Source organism: Nothoprocta perdicaria, unplaced genomic scaffold (genome assembly GCF_003342845.1).
Source record: "Nothoprocta perdicaria isolate Ctin4 unplaced genomic scaffold, notPer1 scaffold_4, whole genome shotgun sequence".
In the NCBI taxonomy this organism is placed as follows: domain Eukaryota; kingdom Metazoa; phylum Chordata; class Aves; order Tinamiformes; family Tinamidae; genus Nothoprocta; species Nothoprocta perdicaria.
Window position 1 is genome coordinate 29,984 of NW_020455643.1, and position 17,409 is coordinate 47,392.

A 17,409-nucleotide genomic window follows, 5' to 3' on the forward strand; every position below is an offset into this window, starting at 1 on the left:
GGTTGGAAGGGACCTCTAGAGATCATCTAGTCCAACCTTCCTGCTCAAGCAGGCACACCTACAGCATGTGGCACAGGGTGGCATCCAGGCGGGTTTTGAAGACCTCCAGAGTAGGAGACTCCACAACCTCCCTGGACAGCCTGTTCCACTGCTCTGTCACSCTSWCAGTAAAGAAGTTCCTCCTCACCTGGAGATGGAACCTCCTGTGTTTCAGCTTGCACCCATTACCCCCTGTCCTATCACTGGCCACTACTGAGAAAAGCTTGGCCCCTTCCTCCCTACAACCTCCCTTCGTGTATTTATATGTGTTAACAAAATCCCCTCTCAGCCTTCACTTCTCCAAGCTGAATAGGCCCAACTCAYGCAGTCTTTCCTCATACGAGAGATGTCCCAGTCCTTTAATCATCTTCATAGCTCTCYGCTGGATCCTCTCTAGGAGCTCCACGTCCCTTTTATAGTGGGGATCCCAGAACTGCACGCAGTACTCCATGTGCAGCCTCACCAGAGCTGAGCAGAGAGGCAGAAATCACCTCCCTTGACCTGCTGGCAACGCTCCTCCTRATGCAGGCCAGGATCCCATTGGCCTTCTTGGCCACGAGGGCACACTGCTCACTCATGGTTAACTTGGTGTCCACCAGGACTCCCAGGTCCCTCTCCGTGGAGCTGCTCTTCAGTAGGTCAACCCCTAATATGTACTGATGCCTGGGGTTATTCCTTCCAAGGTGACCACTCCAGTAGTCCTTCCATTCACMGGAAGTAAAAACATACATAGAAGCATTTTGATAACAGGAAAAACAAAGCACCAGGGAAACAACAAAAAGCTCTGTGTGCCCTTAAGAGATACCTATGGTGTAACTCCTCAGAGGGCTTTCCGTATTTCTCTATGATAACACCAAAGGAGCTTCACTTATATTATGTCAGATCATTATGAACAACTTACAGGATCCATTAAAAACACCCGGGAAGCTGCTGTCAGATTTAATCCAACTCCACCTGCTTTTAGGGACAAAAGCATTATAGTTGGAGATCCTCTTTGACTGCTTTGGAAACACTGAATTACTTCTTCTCTTTTTTTTTGTGCCATGGATCCATCCAAACGAGTGAACAAAAATCCTGATTTTCTGAAGAGAAAACAGTAACATTCAACAATCTTTTTTCCTTTTTTTGGTGAAAACAGGGAACACACATAATCAAATCTTGATCTCTAATTTGAAATCCATTTTTTAAATTGTGAATTTAAAGAGTTATTCATTAAAAAGAACAGGAATGAGATTCATGCTGTAAGTCACTAGGCAAAGCTTTCTAGTAACATGTCCATCTTCCGAACTTACGAAAAACTAAAATGAAACTAGTGCTGTGAAACTTTTCTAAATGAGTATGTGTTTACTAAAAATGATAGCAGTTCCACTTACTTCAAAGGATTTTCTATCAGCGACAAGAAGGTTGTGAACTGAGAAACAACCAGGCATTTAGTAGTTGGATTATCCTTCCGTACTTCTATTAAAGAATGCATTAGAGCATTTATCTGAAATCAAAGGAAGGCTTATGCAGATCAAGTTTTTTGATCAGGTTCACATCAATTGAAATACCAGCCTTCTGTAGCATCTTTTAAAACTGCTAATCCTAGGTAACATGGAATCAGTTTATTTTCCCAAGGGGGAAACTAAGGGGGAACACTTTTAATGGTTACAAACTACTGACTTTGAGGAAGAAGGATAACAAACCTATTTTCTAGGCATATTTCCCACCATCAGGAACCAACAACTCCCCTAATCCCAGAGCAGATTGAAAAAAAAAAAAAGAAAAAAAAAAAAAAGAGAGAGAAAAAAAGGCTGGAACTCAGAATACTAAAATACTAAGACTCAAGCTAGGAACAGCCACAAGGTGAGTGTCTACTACAGGAAAGCTCAATGAGCAAGAAAGACTTCCCCCATGACTACACAGGCAAACAGACAAATAACCTCTAGGCCCTTTTCTGGGCATGGCAGAAGACAAGGAAGCATGCAGAACAACTTTTAGGAGCAGCATGAGAAAAAATAAGCAGGGACTTTGCTAAGAGGCAGTGAACACAGGCAATTTCCTCAGGTAATGAACTACCGCTAGAGAATGTAAATGAGGGAAGCATCAGCATCAATTTTAAAAAAAGAAAAAAAAAAAAAAATCAAAGAAAGAACAATAACCTTGATTCATTTCAGAGTACAGTATCTGTCTGAGATCTCCACACAAAGATTTTTAGGAAAGACATTTAAAAATGTAATTTCAAAAGTTTTTAATTTAAATTTGCAATTAGGTTACTGTTACGTTCTGAAAAAATAATCTCAAAACAACAAACATATTGGAAATACAGCAAGAAAAAAATCATGTTTGCCAGAAAATATACAGTGAAGAAGCTTCAGACCTTGAAAAACAAGTTTACGAGCTAAACGTCTTGTGTTAATCTGACTGGTCCTGTATTAAGTATGTGGAGCTCATTCATTTTTCCTCTTTAGTGTAGAAAATGTCTATTTTTTAGTCAATTTCTGAGAAAGAATTTCTGAGCAAGAACGTTTTCACTTTCCTTAACAAACAGAACAGCTTTAAAGGTTACAAAACTACTGTGTTGCTAGAAAAAGAAACACAAGATAAAACTTTCTACTACTGAAAGTTTCATTTAATGTGTACACATCAAAATGCATACAAAGATGTGTACCAGATACAACAGGCACTCTTTCCGTCTGGGTACTCTGCCACAAAATGTGTTTGCAATTTTATTATGCATTTTCTCCTGTGCTATCTTGGCATGGTGGGCAGTCTTCTGAACAGTAATTTAAAACATGGGCTTATTTACATAACAGTTCTAAGAGAGAGCCCTACAAAATCAGAACTAAACAAAAGTAAAGCAAAAGATAACGTACCTTAGAACTGGATATCCACTCCTGACCATCCGTCTTCCCACTGCTGGAGTCTAATTCCTCTTCTAAAGGACATTCCATCAAATGCTCTACTCGCAGTTCACTCCTACAAAGAGGGCAACTGGCCTTTGGCTACAAAAAAGGTAAAAACCCAGACCCATCGCCAAAACAACATTAAAAAAATGTGCATCAATCACAGCGAATACTAAAGATCACCACTATAAAGCACATTTTATGAAACTGTTATATTGCTACCCATTAAAAAATCCTCAAGAGTATTCCACCGTCATATAACATAGTCAAGATAATTATATTAGACCATTAATGCAGCATGCTAAGAGGTAGCAATGCTAAAAATGTTGATTCTATTCAGTTTTCCTTACTTTTTCCAGATCATGCTTATATTTGAAATAGGCAGCTTAAGACTTAAAAGCCAGCAAAAACTTAGGTCTAAGGGGAAATGACTACTTAATCTCCTATGCAGAAAAGAAGAAAAAAAAAAAAAAAAAAAAAAACACCTTTCAAAATGAAGATCATTCTCATCTGTATGCAATGAATGAACCTGAACCTGGACCTCAAAGTAAGCACGGAAGTTTCAGTAATCTGACAAAATGTGCTTTGTGAGAGCCAGATAACCGGGTATCATCTTCTCCCCTGACGCACACACAAACATGAGAAATTAAAAATGATGTAACACCAACAACTCTTCTCTTCGAAGTAAATTCTAGCTAAGGCAAAAATTTTCATGGGACTACGCACAAAATTAAGATAAGACTGCATGCACTATACAAACACACGACTTTGGGAACCAAAGAGACAGACATGAAAAATTCTTGACCGGAAGCTCAACCACTTCAAACTAGCTGACCCAACTAACACAGTAATCTGTGCATGCAAAGCAGAGCATCTCAGGATAAGCTGTAAAGGCCATCTCAGTATGCTACTCAGTATGAACATCCAGACAGCTAAGAGCCTGGCAATGAGTAGCAGTGCAGGAGTCAGAACTCCCTCTCAGGAGAGATGGAAACAAAACCATGTTCTCATTCTCATTCCTCCTGCCTCAGAGAAATCTGATATAATAGTATTTACAAATGAACTCTCCCTAATTTGACAACAGTCCAAAACCTACGAATATCAAGGAAAAAAAATTAATGGATTCAGAAAAAAAAAAAAAGGAAATCATCCTCAATACGACAGCACTCAGGCTTTGCTGTTGTTCTTTGTTGAAAATTTATTGAAAAATAAATTACCTTGAAGTTTGCAAAAAATAAACGATAAATCTTTGCACTCAACAGTTCTGTGTCAGCAGTTTCACATCCCACTCCTCACTGCTAGTTTAATGTTTCCATTTGTATTAATAACGGAAACCACAGGCATCCTAGAAAGGGCAAAAACTACCAGTGCAAAGGAGGAAGTTTTTGAACATAATGATGCACCTTAATACTGTTCTGTTTGAGAGAGAATCTATCCATATCAAGGCTAGTAGCTTTTATACACTAGAAGATGACAAGTTCAAAATGACCAAAGGCTAGATGAGTTTCTGGTAGTATCTGTTTTTTTTTTTTTTTTTTTTTTTTTTGGGGGGGTATTACGATTATATACAACTGTAAAACATCCAACCTGTTCACTTTTGATGACTTCATAAATACACGGCTTACAAAACACGTGTGCACAGTGTGTTATCACAGGAAGAGTCAGTGATTCCAAACAAACTGCACATTCTTCATCTGAACCGGTGCTCAGAACCAACTTCAATTTATTCACTAACATCTCACGTAGTTCTTCTGGAGTATCATTACCTGCTAATACAGAAAAATACTTGAAAGTTGTAATTGCATACAACAGACCAAACCGGTGCACATCAGCACAATTCCACTGATCAAATCACCGTTATAACAATCCTATACAATAAGGATTTAGCCTACAATGTGTAAAAACTCATGATGCTTTTAGGACAAACATTTATAACAATGTTTTATAGTGACAAATACCAAACAAAAATTCTAAATTATTATTTCAAAACATACTAAGAGTAATCTTATTTGGAAAAATGGAAACTAAAACTTGAGCAACCTAGACCTCCAGCTCAGTGATGAGTGTATGTGTAACATAATGCCTAATAGGAGGCAGCAATTTTATGCTGCAGCTGTTTAGGTAGCGATGATATTACAGAGGTGTTGGAAGTCACTTTATTTATAGCAAAGACTGCTCAGAAACATAGTTAGTATTGCATAGAAATGAATAAATAAATTCAAATCATTCTTAGTAATTACTAGTCAATTTCCAATTCATTATTAAAATAATGATCCATGAATGACTCCTCCAAGCTGTATTTTTCAGAAAGCTGAATACTGACTGTCTAAAAAAATATTTTGTACCATAATCTCACTGTTCTTTTGGTATCCAGGAAAAAATATCACCTAAGCCACCCCATCTCAAAATAGGATTTTTTGAGGTATTAAAACTGTGAATTCTTAGAGTCTTATTTAAATAGACTGAACTTTCTTCTGAAAGAAATGGGTATCATTTTTTAAAATGCATGTAGCAGTACACATCTGATTTCACCCAAATAAAGTTCCACTCTCCTTTCAGTCCTCACTGTTCACCTCTTCTTAGACCTACAAAAGAGTCATTAGTTTCCTGTTCTACTGAATTTGCATCATATCCTCTGAAAAGGCTTCCAATCTACAAAGAATTTCCCCAAGCTCATCTGCCCTTTCTCTGATGAGGCAAGAAGAAATTAGTAGCAAAAACACTTCTTTAACTTAGTACAACATATACACAGCTTTTTAACAAGCTTTCTGCAGTTGGTTCTGTAGAGATCTTACTTCAGTTGTCTATGTGAAGGGCTGTAAAAATTACAATCTTCTGCTTCTAAGCCTTTATCACTGCCACCTCCTTGCTTTCTTTTTATTTGTGTATGTCCTTGAGTACTTATTTCTCAAACATATTCAAACACCTTACTGTAGGAAAGGAAGAAGATGTAATAGGCAACAAAGCTAAAAGGTCAGTAATCCAAGCTGAGAGCAGGAAGGCTGAAAGCAGGAAGGACAGAAAACTCGGAAAATGCACACACACATTTGTGTTCTAAATCTAAAATAAAATCCTGTCCTTAGAAACGCAGAAACTAAATACACTCACTCACCAGCTGAAAAACTAGATGTATTTGTACAAAGATGAGGATGACAACAAAGCTGCCTCAATCTGAGCAGGACACCAAGGATATCAGCATAGTGAGCCAGTACAGTTCCTTCACTGAAAAATCTGAACAACAATTTTATGGTTTGAGGATGAAATACTAGCCAAAGTAACAGATGACATCACACGGGATCAAGTTCAGCTATTAGAAGTACTAATTTTCACTGTCTCGTTCGAATAACTGTTTTCTCAAATACTCTTCGGAAAAAAAAAGGAAAAAATGCTACTAGTAGCATGTTCTACTAAAGGAAATTCTAATGAGCAATGTCAAAAATTTTAAAATCCTTCTTCATACATCTAACATTATCTTCTGTTTTCAGATGGATAGTACTTCTAATACACAATTAAGCAATCATTTCTTCTTCATTTCAGATCTGAACAGGTGCTGTTAGTAATTTGCAATTACTGATACATACTGACACACTCTACTACTATAGCTAATATTAACAGAACTTCTGGAACTCTGGTTTGTGTTATCAAACTTGCAAGATTCAGAAAGTCTTCTTTCTATTTACCTGTTAATGGCAGCTTTGCTCTCATTCTTCACAGATTGATAGATTTGTCTCTCTTCCTCTGTAAGTGTAACATGCTGAATAAACACTTTACGCTCCGGTAACTCCAAAACAGGTTTTCCTTTAACTTTACTTKTTTTAGTTCTTCTAAGGGTAATATTCTTAATCAGTGACTGTAAACGCCTAAAAATACACAGACCATTTTCATTAAGAAAAAATACCATGAGGGTTTTTTTGCGGTTTACAAAATCCAAGCACAGTAATAAAATATAATCAATTAATATGAAATATGAAAGGACTCTTATTATATATTACACATTTCACTTTTAAACTTGAAAAAGATAATTTTTCACTCTGCCTTTCTGTCACCAGTCACGCCTTCTCATAAACTCTCTGGAAAGATTTCATACCTAAGTCCTCCTGGAGTTCCCATTGTGACTGGACGCTGAATTGTTCTGTGCCACCACTCTCGATCAGTAAAAGGTTTCAGTTTTAAAAAAGAAATGAGAGACCACAAATCCTTTACAGAATTCTGAATAGGAGTACCTAAACAAAATATAAACAAACAAAAAAGACTGTAAGACCTCAAAGAGTCTAAAAATAAGAAGTTTTTGTCAAAGTGAAATCTCTATACTTCTTCCAAATCATGAAGAGCCAACAAGGACTCTCACAATTAGCTTGACCTCTTATTTATTTATACATACTAATTTTTTAAGCACTCAAACAAGTGAGTGAGAACAAGTGAGTGAGAATGCAAGTGAGAGAAGTACGGCTCTCAAAGCTAGGAATCCTTGGAAGATAAATCTTTTCTTGTCATCCTTATCAGTAGTTACACCATTATTTTCTTGAAGTTAACTTTAAGAATCATGTCTGTGTGCTTCCAGATAGCTTCTAGGCTAATGGCACATGTCAGGAATCTTCCAACAACCCGATAAATCGGAACTAACGTGCCAGTACACAAACAGGTACTTTTTGTTTGCATCTGCACTGAAACAGTCACATCAAACATTCAAAATAAATGACATATACAGACAGTAGGCATATCCCAGAAAAAAAAAAAAAAAAAAAAAAAAACCCAAAATGAAAACACCTACTGGAAAACACAAGGCAATTATTATTCTATGATGCAATTCCTTATGTCAAATATTTTACCTGTAAGTACCCATCTTCTTTGTGCCTCCAGACTTAAGACAGCTTTAGTTTGCTGAGCATTTGGGTTTCGTATAGTGTGTCCCTCATCCAAGACAATTCTCAACCACTTGATTTTGTGTAATGGGCTATCGTCTCTGATCTGAAATACAGTGATTTTTATCTTTTGACTCAAATGACATTTTTTTTTTTGCAATCAATAGTAGATCAAATAAAAAAATCAAAGAGTAAAACTGAGGTATTCATTCTTATAATGATTCCTGTAAAATTCTCTGAGTTCTCCTCAGCCTTTATGGCAAAGGATGAGTTACAGCAAAAGGGATTTGGGGCTAAAACAAAGGAAAAGCTTCACAGCACAAAATTATGAAAGATTACTCAGAATTCACAAAATCAAATAAAGTTTACATTACAGTTCAGACTTTTTAAATGGTTGTGATTTCAATGGAAACACCGCTTTTCAAAATATGTCATATGCATATAGATTATTTGGTTGCAGCCTGTGTAGGGTACATCTTCCCTGCTTGCCACAAGAGCTACGGAATCAAGAACTTGATACAGGGAAGGCAGAAACAGAGGTCTCATGTCACTCGGAACTTGAGCAACTTRTATACTCCACACCCTTTTTTTATCCTTAAGAAGTCTCTTCTGAAAGCTGTCATAATTACAGCAAAGCATTTTCTCCACAAAAATTATCTGCAAAGAACACCACAGCAAACCTGTAGGAAAGCATGTGAAGCAAAACTACAGCTATGCCCTTTGGACCATCTATCAGAACAGCTTTCCGATATGCTGCCTGTATTATCCCAAACACTGGGATCTCAAATATGGCATTTTCACAGAACACTCTCAAATTTACTTACTCCATAGTCAGTAGCTAAAACGTTATATGTTGTCAATACGACATCTTGCTTTGAAAGAATTGCTGGGTCTTTGTTACGGTCAGAACCATAATAAATATAAATATTCAGATGAAAATCTTGGTTGGTATGTTGTTCGAACTGGTTCTGAAAAGAAAATCATCAAGTATCACCCAGAAGATACTGTGTCACTACACGATTGTTAGAACAAAATCCTGAGAAAGTTGGTCTAAGTAATCACCATTTCCCTAGCACTCTGATATTCTGTGCCTGCTTATATAACAAAAGCAATATGGGTTTCACAGGTGACAAGTGTGATCAGGAACATTCCTCTCAGTCGCTAGTAACACACAGTGTCACATTCTGATGACTATGTTTCTGCTTCTTGCAAAATATTAATGCACAATCAAGTAGTACAAACACTTCAAAGACCACTGATTCTCCCAAACCGTAATGGGAGAGCTTCTGTATTCTTTCTCAGTTTCTGTATTCCTCTCCTCTTTGTTCATTCTTCTACTATTCATTTACATGTTCTCCCCACTACCGAGTTAACCATCTTAAGGTTTTTGTTTTTGCGATTTAAATTAAATGCAACACTACAATGCACTGCTTACCTTCAGCCTGCACAACACAGCTGCACCGTGACAGATAACACAGCCTAAATGACTGTATGACTCAGCAAAGTATTAAAAAAAAAACAAAAAAAAAAACCCCACATGGCTTATGTTCCTTACACCTGTACTCTCAAGCACTTGGCATATAGTAAACATTAGACTGACTTTTTTAAAATACTTCATTCCGTTTCAAGTAAATGAAAAGAATATTTTTTGATACTATTTGTAGAGTTTCCCATTCATAGAATCACAGAACAACTGAGGTTGGAAGGGGCCACTAGAGGTCATCTAGTCCAACCCCCCATGCTCAAACAGGGACACCCAGAGCACATAGCACAGGGTCACATCCAGGAAGGTCTGGAAGATCTCCAAAGGGGAGATCTCCATCACCTCTCTAGGCAGCCTGTTCCAATTATATGATTTTTATTTTTCACTAGTCCTAAATGAAATGTTTCTTTCGTTTTCTTATTCACGTTCTAAGCAAAAGCAGCAAAGATTTTTAGATAAAAATATAATTTGACAGCTGAGTATCACCTTAATATTTGCACTGAAAATAGAATGAAAACAGAAAACCTATAACTTATGCAGAAACAAAGCAAGCGTCCCTCAGCCTCTTCCTCCTAGTAGACCTACTCCCAGAAAGAAACACCAAATTACCAAACATCTCTAATAAACAACAGAAGTCAGTAAACATGCATCATCAGTAAACCACAACTTCATTTTGAGAATGCAACAGGTAGCACGTGGCTCTTAAATGTCCTCCATTGCTACCCAATTTGAAGAGCTAAATCAGCTCACAACAGTTTCGGAAGTACCAAAGGAAATTAATCCCTCCAAGCCATAACAGGAGAATAGAAACAGGGCTCTTTTATACAGAGTATACCTCGTTACTTGTAGAATTGCACTGTTGTTTAAGTAGAACTCCATTTCTACAATGTCTATCAAATAGAGCTGCTTTGATAGGAGAGAAATATTTCATGAAAAATGAAAATCATATTATAAGCATGAGACATGCAATGCTACCTCTGCAACATCAAAACAACATTTACACATTAAAATATCACAGAACCTACAATCCAGTTGCTTAGGACAGACAGTGGGCATATAATCAGTGTTGTTCTGGGGCCATCTTCAGTGTATTTTTTCTCAACAGACTGAATGCTAGCAGTACCTGAGAAAACAGAAGTCATATGTAATAACAGTCCACTTTAAAGCAAAGTAGAAGCTCACAGAATTTGCATGTTTTTCTGAAGCCCTGTTTATATTTCTTAATTTGAATCGTATCAAAGCAATCCCTGAAAACATATGCTCCATTTATAAAGTAATATCTATACAATATTTCAACTTAAACTAATACCGAGAAATTAGAATGATCTGTTTATCTCTTCATTACCCTTTCTCTTGTTTTTTCTTTTTAAAGGAGTAGTTGCTACTAGAAGAGCAGAGCCAAAGCCCGTATCTTCTGGGTTATTATAAGAAGTTGCTAGGAAAAAAAAAGAAGGAAAAAAACTCAAACCAACAGATAAATACAGATATTTACAATATACATATGTGTGCATTTATTTTTATAACATATTTCATAAAATTCAAACCTGTTACCCAAACAAATTACTTTGCATATTTGACACAAGTAGTGTTAGTAGTGTTTATACATTTAATACTGTCTAATATAACTCCTCACTTCAGGTTATTAATTTTCAGAAAAAAATGGTTTACCAGTAATTACAAAAATGGCTTAGTACAAGTTTTGATCCAAGTACTTTAAACTTAAACTGTTCACTGATCACTACCCTCTAGCCTTTCATTTTCTTTCACACAAAATACTTAGCTCAACAAATTATACTTTTCAATATCACACTTCAGGCATCTACCTCAAAAGATACACTTATTTCTTTGATATTTCTCCAGTTCTAATATTCTGACGGCATCTTTGTCAAATTTTAAAAGTATTACTAATTCAGTTTTTCACCATCTATCTTGTTCGTAGCTTGTCAGAGCTGAAGAAAAAATTAAACAAGACTAAACCGTTTTTTTTTGTAAAATTTTCTCTTTAGAGAACCTTCTTAGTTGTATTTTTTTTTATTCAGTGAAAATTTTAACTCATTTTCCAGTTCCAGAGCTTTTCAATTTTTGTTGGAGAAAGGAAGAGAATACATGTCACTAATTAAGGCTTGACTTTTGGGTTTTTTTTTTTTTTTTTTTTTTTTTTTTTTGTTTTTTTACAAATAAGTTAAAAATAGAATTCCCTGCAACTTACCTTCTGCTTGCAGTGGCAGACATTCTTCAGACTCTCCTCTTGAATACCTGGGTTTTTTGGCTTTCTCTCTAAGATATCAATATTAAGGAAGAAAAAAAGGAAGCTTTACTACTGATTGAATTTAGATAATAAGCCTCAAGAGCATAATCAAATACAAAGCAAATTATTTGCAAATTTTCTTTTTAAAGGAGGGCAGAAAAAAGGGGGAAGAAAAAAGTACTAAAGGGTGAATGAAGCCCATACAAATTAGTACAGATCATCACTGATATTCACATTTATTATAATAAGAACAAGTCAGTGTGGTTGGAAGACTAAAATACATTAGTATGCTTCACAACATCATCTCTTAAAGTGTTTTTCTGATAAAAGCATACCTGTACAATACTTGCTAACCATAGGGGGGGGAGAGGGGGAGGAAAATGAAAACTAAAACGAAAAAATTACTTCATAACAATATTTTCATGATAGACACTGGTGTTTTAAGACTCCTTTGCTGCTGAAGGAGACATCCGAGTTATGCGTGCTGCCTAATTAATGAGTTAATTTAATTCAAATATATTTAAGATATACATAAGCACAAGTATAAGACATTGAAGGAGAGAGCAGGAATAAGGATTTGGCTATGGTTAACCAAAAAAAGTAAAAACAATCATTTTTAACAAATGAGCAAAAAGACAAAGATCATTAGAGTTGCCTACCTGTTTGGATGGGTACTTGAAAATTTCAATGGAATAGTTTCAAGAGTTTTAACACCAGAAACACCAGGCTTCACTGCATTGCCAGATTCTTCATTAAAAAAAAAAAAAAAAAGAAAGAAAGAAGATTTTTCATAGAGAAGCACAGTTATGAATAAGAACATGCATATTCTTCAGCTTGATTGTAAACCAACTTTAGAGTAACCTGATCAACAAAGTAAAGATTTTCATTAGAACAACCTGAATTGTTCTGCATGTGATGAATGTTATTGATACTGAGATCACAAATGAAAATGTTTTAAGAAAAGTCTTATTAATTTTCAAGGTTATTAAAAATGTACCGAGTTTGCAGATGGTTAGAAACCAAACTGTTGAGCAAAGAACACGCAAAATGAAGCACAGTACTGACGTTTAAAAAAAAAGGTAACATTGTAAATATGTACATCTTGTTTACATGGTCACAAAAAGGCTTTTCTTCAGTGGAGGGGAGGGTGATTCACTGTCTTCATGGGGTAATGGCCAGAATCTAACCTCAGCATTTCGCCAAAAATAGCATACAAGAAACAAATGCAGTAAGAAAACACCGATACTGAAAGAACCCMCTTATAGCAAGAGTTTTGCTGTAAGTTAGTTAGAGCTCCTGGATCTGATAACATACTGCAATGTCTAGATTTCCTTTTCAGTCATATTTTAAATATTTCTCTGAAATAATTAGTTTGTAGGGAGTTTTTACACACCTGTGAAACCAAAGTGGTTTGCAATACTAGAAATGACCACAGGCTAAGAGGTCCTCAGGTAACTGCATCATTATGCAAACATTACTGGTATCTTTATAGTTTACTGTTACCTTTGCATAATTGGGGTCCAACATTCTTCAAGCTGGTAGTACAAAACTCCTAAGGAGAAAGTTTTATTTGTTAATGTAACCATAGGACACAGTGTTCAATAACATTATTACACTAGCTATCCAGGAATTAGTGCTCCGAAACAAGAAAAAAAAAATAGTTCAGTGGTATGCAGCTAGGCCAAGTCACCACGTTATAACGGTGAAAAAAGCTGKTTTTTTTTCTTTTTCTTAGTAGCCACATACACAGTTCAGAAGAAACTTCAGAAAGGCAGAGGGATGAAAACTCGGGCTACACAGCTGCCCTGGAAAACACACTAATAACATTTTCACCTTAATATTCTGAGGTCAAATGTAAATAATGTAAATATTTTATATTATTGTGTTAATTTTAGACAAGTACGTGTTAAAAAAAAAAAAAAAAAAAGAAAAAATTCCATCCCTAATGCTGCTAGAAAATACTGTGCAATAAATCAGGCAATCATAGTATTTAGCTTTTAGTTTGTGGTCCTGAGATTAAATAAGAGATGAATGTCACAAAGGAAATACTTCAACTACATTGTCTAAGAGCTTGCATACTTGTATTTTCCATTTTTGCTTGTTTCTCCTCTTCATTTAAAATATCTGTCAAAAGTATAAATTTGTTTGTTTTTTCGTACTGAGACACTGCTTGATATTTCAGGTGTTTCAGAAACTTTCCAAACCATGAAAAAAACATGCATGCACATTCCCAGAAATGACACTTTAACACTATGCTTTTTAATACATTTATAACAGTATATAAATTTAAAAGATTAAGAATTCACAACATTACCAATGAAATTTCTTTTCCTTCAAAGTCTCTGAGTTCATTTTTCCTTATAATACACTCAAAACCATACTCTAAGATAACACTAGTCCATAGCTCAATCATGTACTTCGAAATAACATAGTCTACCCACTTGCAACTAATCTGTCCTATTCTTCTTCTTTGATATACCCGGACATAAAGTATACCAAGTACAAAAGGTTCACAGTGTATAAAGTTACTGCTTAATTGCTAAACGAACTGTGGAACTATCTTTTTCTTTCATCTCACCTCGTAAGTTGTATCACTTGTGTTTTTTTGAACAGGAAGAGGCTTGCCATCTTGAAAATTTGTGAGAATCAATGCAATAGTAGTAAGCGTTTTACCCTGCATAATATAACAATGTTATACATTTCATGAATTTAAAAAAAAGAAAAAGAAAAAACCCCACAATTTGTATAAAAATATTCAAACTTGGTAAAAATGTGAAAATATTTTTACCAATCCCATATCATCAGCCAGTACTCCTCCAAGAACGCTTTTTGGTYGCTCCTTTACTGAAAAATTTGTAAGTGTATTGTAGTATACATTACTTCTCTCTTCCCAAAATGGTGGCAAGTCATTACTGTTCTCACGTGAAACCATCCAAGCTAAAGCCTGCTTCTGATGGGGAAGCAACAAGGTTCCAACAGTCTGTAAATTAAAGACAGATGTTATGCCTGTTTTGTCACTTTAAACACCACCTASCATTTTTGAAAGAAAAAAATGCTTTTTAAAAATTCTTTTGCATCTACTGAATTTTTTAGTGATCCAAGCAACTCATATGACTAAATGACAGAACTACACATGTACCTAGATTAGAATTTTTATATTTTTAAAGAAAATGTTTTCCAGCTTAAGTAATACCTTTGCYGCTTCCATTTCACAAGTTTTATCGTCTTCCTTCAGATCCTCAAACAATCTGTCAAACTCACTTTTAACCTGTAGAAATGAATTTTAAAAAATGCAATCAAAATACAACCTCATTAAATGTTCAGTGACTCTATGCCTGCCATATGGTAATAAGCACAGACCTGCCATACAAGACCTGAGTTGTCGGACTATGCTTAGTTGAAACAGCAGACAAAGGCATTGTTAGCTACTGCAATATAAAAGTTAACCTTATTTTTTTCGAAGACACCCACAGGCAAATAAAAGCAAGAGCCTGAGAGGAAATGGCTAGTAATAGTCACATCCCTATAACAATACTAGGTATAGTAATTAACGTATCCATATTAAAAAAAAAAAAAAAAATCTTCACAGGTCACTGTTCATCAAATTTTTAGATAAATTGGAGCATGTATGGAGGGGGTCTTTTTATTTTGAATTGAAGAAGATTAAGGTATTTGTAATCTGGTAAAACATCAGGAAATAGAAAGACAGAACCATAACCATATACAGAGAACTGATGAGCAACCAAAACAACCCAAAATGCCAATGGAGTCAAGGCTTTCATARCTGAAATTTCTGCTTACAGTATAAGAAATAAAAAGTTCAAAAGTTCAATATGGCTGTGACCTTTAAGGGAAATTTGTAGCTCAAAGACAAGAAAAAAAAATTGCTTACTGAGACAGAGTGCCACTTCACAAACAACATTTTACTAATAAATACTTAAAAGGCCAACACTGTTAAAATACTACCTTTCTCGTGTTTACAATGTAAGAAAAGCAAACCTGTTCAGCTGTCATGGGCACAGCAGCAGGAACTGGAGAGCTGTAGGCTGGTCCAGTTTTTCCAGAGATCCACTTTGATCCAAAATCACATTCCAAACCTCCTTGCCAAAAAAAACATCACATTTTGAAGAAGTTATGACGACAACATAATCTCAATTATGTCAATCCTCAGTGACTCATAGGCATAGTGCTGAACACAGGTATTGTAAAACACCCAACCAGCATGTTTTCCCATCTGTCTTTTAGTCTCAAATTATCTTTTACTTACGATTGGCTACAAAGGCATGCAAAAAAAAGCCTTTTTAAGTTTCACAGGCAATGAACTATGGTTTGGGATCCTCTGAAATGGCATCTCTAACTCTTAAACATTGTTCCGCTGCATAAAGGTTGCTTTACTCAATCGACTGATAATACAAAATGCATTTTACTCCGAACTCTATTCCTCTCCGGCTACGCACAACAGAACCTAAAACAATTGAAAGTTTGTTTTACATTAATGTATACATTAACCATTAAAATTGATTTTACATCAAATGTTTACTGCTATTAATAATGAAAACTGCTGTAATTCAACATACAATATATGTGTCCTTTAGAACTCAATGGGTTTAGAATCCTGAAAATAATGCAACCGACATAAAAGTCGGCCAACAATTTTAAGGTAAATTCAAAGGTATGCTCTTGACAAACTAAGGATACAAGCAGACTTACTAAAAGTAGGTCAACAAACCTGCAGAGCTCCAGACAACGCACGGCACAGCCACAAGAAATGAGCATATGAAAGAAACCTTTCTTAATATGTAAATATCAAGGCATATCTCATCCCTCAGTTGCAAGGCTTACATATTTCTATGCTTACTCCAATGCTGTGGACCCTCAGGCCACGAACTAAGGGACAGATCTGGGAATATGGGAGGAGTAGGAGTTTAAGGTCACAGGGGCCTAGGCAGCTTTTAAGACAACTAAGGATATGATGATGTATTTTTGAGGTAGCTCAAATGTCTCTCCAATTGCTCTCAGCTATTATAAAACATAGGATGCAGAAGTACAGTTCCTCTGAATCTAAAAATTACAAAGTGCAAGCTCTGCATTTTTTTCTCCAATTAAAGTTAAAAAAGTTTATGAATGTCAACACTACGATAAGGATCAAACCATTGTGGGGGGTAACCTTGGCTGCAGTGACCACGAGCTGGTGGAGTTCARGATCCAAYGAGGAGGAGGCAGGSCAGTAAGTAGCCTTGCCACGCTGGACTTCAGGAGGGCCAACTTTAGCCTCTTCAGAGACCTGCTGGGAAAGATCCCATGGGCTAGGGCTCTAGAAGGAAGAGGGGCCCAGGAGAGATGGTTAGTTTTCAAGCGGCATTTCCCCAATGCCCAGCAGCAGTGCATCCCAATGCGTAAGAAGTCAGGCAGAGGGGGCAGGAGACCTGTGTGGATGAGCAGAGAGCTCCTGACAAAACTCCAGCAGAAGAAAGCAATATATAGAATGTGGAAAAAAAGAACAGGCCACTTGGGAGAAATACAGGAACGTTGTCAGGGAATGCAGGGATGCAACAAGGACAGCCAAGGCACAATTGGAATTGAATCTGGCACGGGATGTTAAGAGTAACAAGAAAAACTTCTTCAAATATATCAATAACAAAAGGAAGGTCAGGGAGAACGTGAGTCCAATAGTGAATGGGGTGGGTACCCTGGTCACGAAAAACACGGACAAAGCAGAGCTGCTGAATGCTGCCTTTGCTTCGGTGTTTGTCAGGGGCAGCCCTCTAGAATCCCAGGCCCTAGGGACACACGAAGAGAGCCAAAGAGATGAAGGCTTGCCTTGGGTAGAGGAAGAGTGGGTCAGAGAGCATCTAGGGAGCCTCGACACCCACAAATCCATGGGCCCTGATG

The 17,409-nt window shown here is 36.3% G+C and overlaps 1 protein-coding gene across 3 annotated transcripts in view; it reads right to left on the reverse strand.

The window, feature by feature from the left end:
- The window catches only part of HLTF (helicase like transcription factor), a 23,648-nt gene that overhangs the window by 2,071 nt on the left and 4,168 nt on the right, over positions 1-17,409 (reverse strand). Inside the window, exons 4-21 of one of the 3 annotated variants that reach the window (XM_026045156.1) lie at positions 15,517-15,617; positions 14,711-14,785; positions 14,306-14,497; positions 14,096-14,191; positions 13,021-13,069; positions 12,177-12,264; positions 11,479-11,546; positions 10,615-10,704; positions 10,295-10,392; positions 8,611-8,754; positions 7,754-7,892; positions 7,012-7,147; positions 6,605-6,784; positions 6,037-6,155; positions 4,512-4,690; positions 2,895-3,023; positions 1,413-1,525; positions 941-1,121 (exon numbers count right to left, since the gene is read on the reverse strand). In XM_026045156.1, the coding sequence (XP_025900941.1) occupies positions 941-1,121; positions 1,413-1,525; positions 2,895-3,023; positions 4,512-4,690; positions 6,037-6,155; positions 6,605-6,784; positions 7,012-7,147; positions 7,754-7,892; positions 8,611-8,754; positions 10,295-10,392; positions 10,615-10,704; positions 11,479-11,546; positions 12,177-12,264; positions 13,021-13,069; positions 14,096-14,191; positions 14,306-14,497; positions 14,711-14,785; positions 15,517-15,617 (2,177 nt within the window). Of the gene's footprint in view, positions 1-940; positions 1,122-1,412; positions 1,526-2,894; positions 3,024-4,511; positions 4,694-6,036; positions 6,156-6,604; positions 6,785-7,011; positions 7,148-7,753; positions 7,893-8,610; positions 8,755-10,294; positions 10,393-10,614; positions 10,705-11,478; positions 11,547-12,176; positions 12,265-13,020; positions 13,070-14,095; positions 14,192-14,305; positions 14,498-14,710; positions 14,786-15,516; positions 15,618-17,409 lie in introns of all 3 variants that reach the window. The other 2 variants (XM_026045154.1, XM_026045157.1) reach the window with 2 other exon arrangements.